At 38.4% G+C, this 6,000-nt stretch overlaps 1 protein-coding gene across 7 annotated transcripts in view; it reads right to left on the bottom strand.

The window, feature by feature from the left end:
- Positions 1-3,382: 3,382 nt before the first annotated feature.
- Positions 3,383-6,000, bottom strand: part of dnajc6 (DnaJ (Hsp40) homolog, subfamily C, member 6) — a 41,254-nt gene continuing 38,636 nt past the window's right edge. For 6 of the 7 annotated variants that reach the window (XM_077584218.1, XM_077584219.1, XM_077584214.1 and 3 more), the window contains one exon: positions 3,383-5,418. In XM_077584218.1, the coding sequence (XP_077440344.1) occupies positions 5,317-5,418 (102 nt within the window). In that variant the 3' untranslated portion in view covers positions 3,383-5,316. The remainder of the gene's footprint in view (positions 5,419-6,000) is intronic. The other variant, XR_013296426.1, reaches the window with a different exon arrangement.

Below are 6,000 nucleotides of genomic sequence, written 5' to 3'. Positions count from 1 at the left end.
TGAATCAAAACAATGGATGACGGTACAGGCAATGGCAAGAAAGAAGACTAACCTCACCATGATGTAGGCTACATTGAATTTTTGTGTGAATAATAATAAAAAAAGATTTTTTTTAAATACAAAGATGTACATTATGAAACCCTCCACGCAGAGGTTGAGTCATGGAAGGCTGTGATTATTGGCCGCAGGGCGCACAGAGGCAAAAAATATAATTTAAAAAAGGAAATTACAAAAACGAAGCCAGCTGGGATAGGCTCCAGCACCCCCCGCGACCCTTGTGAGGAAAAGCGGCTAAGAAAATGGATGGATGGATAATAATTTGGTTTGGTACAAAGGTCAACATAAAGAAATAATTTCACCAATCTTATTGTCTTTACTTAATGCACTATAGGGAAATTGAGTTGTCACTGCAGAGGCAAAAATTAGGCAATCAATAGGCCGCCTCATTATTCTTATTATTATTAGTATCTATTATTATTCCGAATGTGTTGCTTATGGATTTTCATTAAACATCACCACGGCTGTGTGGACTGCTATGACATACTTTATTGATGCATTTCTTTCCTTTATTTATTTATTTGTAGGACAAAGCTTCAAGCTCCATAGCAAAGATGCTTGTACCTGACTGTAGTCTAGCTCAGTGGTGGGCAAACTCGGTCCTCAGGTCGTGGAGCTTCACATCCAGCAGGTTTTGGAGCTTTCCCTACTGCAACTCAGCTGATTCCAATCAACAGGATCGTTACCAAGCTTATGCAGAGCTTGCTGATCATATATCAGCTGTGTTGGAGAAGGGAAACATCCAAAACCTGCAGGACTCCGGCCCTCGAGGACCGCGTGTGCCCACCCATCTAGCTCATTTTTATCCGTATGGTCTTGTGTCAATATAATAGTTTTATGTAGCCTTTTAAACTGCAATGTACGATGGCGTATAGATATTCAGAGAAAAAAAACATGCAAATTTACCACTTTATAATGTCGCAAATTTGCCACTTTATAAACTCGCAAATTTACGAGTTTTTTCTTGCAAATTTGCGACTTTAGAAATAAAGAAAAAAAATCTAAAACTTACGAGAAATACATGTAGCGTACTATTCGACTGTTTGTGCCAATACTTTTCGGCCAGCGACAAAGACGCCTCGCTTTTGCGAAGGTCCACACCACGATCAAGCATTTAAGTGAATTTGTTAAAATGTACATTTATGTTTCCAGAATTATTATTTACACGTTCATACATTTTGGTATTTTTTTGTACAAGTATCTAAGTTGATGTGTCGAATCTGCTGCTCTCCGTCATTCACTTGCATTTACCTATGGTATGCTAGCATCTGATTGGTTAGTGTTAGTCAGCTGATAGGGGATCAGGAAGTGTTGTCGCTCTGGCTGCGGTAAATGACAAATAAAGTTTAAATTGAAGAATGAATCCGACTCCATCCTGCCTTTTCATTTTATAAACAGTGTCCCATTAACAAATCCTCACATGATTAGACTATAGCTACGCTACATGTATTTCTCGTAAGTTTCTGAGTTTTTTTCTTGCAAATCTGCCACTTTTTTGCACTTTATAAACTAAACGAGAAAAAAACTCATAAATTTGTAAGTTTATAAAGCGGCTAATTTGCGAGTTTTTTCTCTCGGAATATTGTATATTTATATGTGGCCCTAATACGCCATCGTAGCAATAACTTGTGCCGACGGGCGGGTGAAATAACTGTAGGTGCGTAAATTGTTGCGCGATGCGATGATGTAATGCGTGCAATATGTGTCTTCATTAGTTGTCGTTAATATGATTTATTGCATGAGGATTTTTCAAGATAGGTGATCAATGAGAGAAGACAAGCGTTTAAAATGTTTAATAAAAAAAAAAAAGCTAATTTGTGTGCTTTCTGCTCCGCGGCGTACTTGTGTCATCGGAGCAAGTCTGGAGCAAAACAAACATTAATGTGACCCAACATCCAGCATACATGGCGTTTGAGGAATCGAAATGCACCAAAAAGCTGTTTGTGTCACTGTTTTCCCATGTCTCCAGAATGTGCGCATTGCGTACGTTAGGTCCAGACTTGACGTGGCGGTGTGTAAAGTTTCACGTTCAGTTTGTTTTCTATAAATACCAACTTTGGCGCAGAAATGTTCATACGCAAAGTTTTGATCGTATGCAAGCTTTATAAATGAGGCCCCTGAAAGTGTACATGGGACCGCCCCTTTGAACTTGGGAGTTGTGAAGCCGAAAAAAAGACCCCGACTTCACAGACCTTCAATCTGACGTCACTCGACAATGGTGACCCTCCCATGGCAAGACAGACAATGATGGCAAAACATAATTTACAAGTGTTTAAACATATTCTTATTTATTGTTATTTTAATGTTTGCTGTTGTGAATCCAAAATGGCTGCTTCATCCTGGCACTGTTGCTTACAGATCACTCTGGTGTGTTGTAACAACATGAGGCCCACTCCAGTGGCATTAGTATAGACAGCTTGAGTGACAAAGATGGACCATTTGTAATAGAATTAAAAAAAAAAAACAGAAGTCTAAAGACACTAAGAAGCATTTGCATTAGTTTTCATAGAAAATGTATATTAAGCAATAAGCGAGAAATTCTGTTCAGGTATAGCCAAAAATGTAATTAGAGAAAAAAAACATTACCGTTTGAATGATAACAACAGCCAATAATGCAAATACTCATGACTAATTATTTATTTGTCAAAAAGGAATTTAGTGGGGTTTGTCTTCACCATTTCAAGTTTTTAGCTTTCAACGTAGGATTTTAAACTAACATTAGGGTCTCAAAGCACGCTTTTAAACAAGAGTTTGGGTTTCACTGTAGGGTTAGACTAGACACTATTGCCTCTACCTATGTGGATGCTTAAATTATATGTTGTTTTAAATGTAAAGATTTTTGGTATTATTTTATTTTCATGCAGTTTTGTTATTAGTGTTATTTGTACCTACTGTCCGTGAGCATTCTTGTCTTTTTTTTATTTTTATTGCGCAACTTGCGTCCCTTGCTGTCAGGCATGAGTACTAAATATGCAAAATTAGAATTACAGGCCTCGCAAGCTTCTCTGCTTCTTTTGAAACTGTACTAGTGGAGGCCTGTTGAGTGTTCGCTGGCTGGACTGGCCATCTGACATATATCTGGCGGGCCGGCAACTTTTGGGGCCGTTGCAGTGCTATTTAATTATCTATGGGAATCAGCCCATTAATGAAATTACAATAAAGATAGCATACAGAACCAATCAACATCAGTGGCAGAGCTACGTGGCAACCAGGGCCAATTTTTTTTTTGTCCAGCTCTGGCCGCAGTCTTCCACTTTCTTCAGTTTACTATTAACATGATATATCTTATGTGACCGTAAAACACAAATTAAAGGGAACACATCAATAGCATTTTACTCTGTTTAGTAATACGTTAACAGCAGACAGGCAAACACATAACATACAATAGTCCACTTTCATACATTCGACAATTTAAACAACGCACATCCACTGAGTACAACATAGATGTTATAGTTTTTTGCCAACTTGTAAGACTGTAGATGGAGAATTCCGTCGGCGAGGGAGCTTATGAGTTATTTCACATGTTGCTCGTCCATGGAATTAGAGCACAGTTCAAATCCCGTGTCTGCATTTCCTTTCCAGTGTGTCTGTTGTTGAGTGTCCACCACAATTGATAGGATTAAAACCATTTTGGATCCCAGTTATCAATTAAAGCATCTTTTCCTTTGAGCAGTTTTCAGTCACTATACAAAATACAGAGGAGAGAGTCCTGAAAACAAAAGATTTCAATAGTAACAGGATTCAAATCATTTTGAGCATCAAATGACCTAACTGCATGTACAGTAAATGTCCCTAAAATATGTCCCACGATCAGACATTAGAATCAAATGTAGTGTTGTTGATAAATGTTGTACATAACTTTAATTTGATATGACGTGATGCTATTCCTGACAAACTGCATGAGCATTATTCAAACAAATAAAAGTGTCAGTGCTCTGATAGAAATTGTCATACAAAAGTAAACTCATGGCAGCAAATAATACATTTCATTAAGTTGTTACAGTAGCAGCCGACTTACGGATACATTAAACAAACAAACAAACAATTACCATCATTAATACATTATAATTTCATTTTAGACCCTAAACCAGTAGTAGGGAACCCTGGTCCTCGAGACCCTGCCTGTTTTCTATGTCTCCCTCCACCAACACACCTGATTCGTGAACAAGATCATTATCAGGCTTCTACAGAGCTTGCTGATTAGCTGATCATTGGAGTCAGCTGTGTTGGTAGAGGGATACATAGAAAATAGGCAGTACTCTCGAGGACCAGGGTTCCCTATCCCTGCCCTAAACCTTTGCGAAAAATACCAATTATTGCATTATCGCCAGTTGGGGGAGAAACAGAAGATTCAGACCATCAGTGATGCATAAAATGTGCATTTTTGTACTGTAGTTTGAAACTTGTATTACACTCTGAGTTTCTGGCTCAGCTCAGATATGCACGTTTTTCAATAAATAGCACAATTTGTTGAAACCATTTAAATGAAGGAACCTTCGTAAACCAAAAAAATAACAAAATGCTCAAGATAAATAAATAATCACATTCCTTCAAAGCGCCACAGATTCATGCTTGTGCTTTAACCAAACCACCTTGACAGCTACCATTGAAAATGAGCTCATTACTCAATCAGCTCTTGTTAGTGGCAATGCATGAGGCTCCAAAGTGCTTCATGTTTCCAACTGTACATGTGCTAATTCTAAATTACAGCCTGTAAAAGCACAAGGCAACAAAAATGGTATCAGCATGTTTTAGGTGGCGTAATAGAATCTTTATTGATGATGCCTTTTAGTGTAATATTGTATTGTTTATTTCTGTACAATTACACTTGGTGTCCCTCTCTCCAAAACAAGAAAGGAGTCAATAGTAACTTTGTAAGTCTGTGAATGGGAACGCTTTGACTTGCATGATCCCTCACTTGTTCACTGTCCGTTCACTGATGCGTTTTTCTCTTATCTAATGTTCTAGATTGATCTACTCAAGTCAAATGTAGCCCAGACACTCCATTGTGTCATCTGTGAGATAGTTCAGAGCTAAGGGCACCCGACAAGGGGAGGTATATTGCACACAGGATATACAGTAAGAGGCTATACAGTACTTTCCTTACTAGGAGACAAGTCACCTGGGTGCTGTAGTTAAAAGAGCATCTCTTAAATCTGTGAAGTGGGAATCCAACATGGCTGAATGAATGCAAATATTGACCAGAGTGGTGAAACGTGCCAGGATCTTCTCTTCCCTTGTTTCCCTGCACTCCATTTTTTAGTAGAGAGGTTTTTGACCTTGACTTTCAAATTCGGACCAGGCATCATTTAGTTCCATGAAAATCATTTTGGCATATTGTTCATAGGGTTGTCCTGTGGCCTGTGAAGGGAAATGAAAGACATAAATCAGATTTTCTCAATTGTACAAGTGGCAAATGTGCTTGTGTTGATCCAAATGTGAATTGTTTGCCAAATGTCAGCGTTCTACTTAGTACTAATATAGTTTCTAGGTGTTTTGGAATTAGCTATAATTGACTTTGGCTAAAACATAATTTTCCATCAACCATCAATCCCTTTTCTATACTGCTAAATCCTCTTCAGAGTCACTGGAAGCCCATCTTACTTTGGGTGAAAGATATCACAAACTAATTACCAGACATTCACAGTGCACATATAGACAAACCACTCTCATGTGCACTAACACTGAGTGGAAAACACACCCGTATATTATTTTTCATAGCTGGGGAAAAACGTTGTTACATCGGCCCTTCATTGATGCCTAACTTTCAGCGAGGGCTTTAGGATGTGAAGCCTGAAAAATACACGGACAGAGAGTCTCGGATCCAGTCGGTTTTCAGTAAAGGCGGGCATCCATCAATGACGGGCCAATGTAACAACTGCTTTGCCCAGCTGTTTAGAAAAAAAAATGAAATAGGGATGCACGATAATACTATTTTCAACC

This window comes from Vanacampus margaritifer, chromosome 13 (assembly GCF_051991255.1).
Source record: "Vanacampus margaritifer isolate UIUO_Vmar chromosome 13, RoL_Vmar_1.0, whole genome shotgun sequence".
NCBI classification, from domain to species: Eukaryota; Metazoa; Chordata; class Actinopteri; order Syngnathiformes; family Syngnathidae; genus Vanacampus; species Vanacampus margaritifer.
Note: the sequence above shows the minus strand (reverse complement) of the source record. Positions and strands in the feature narration are given on the sequence as shown.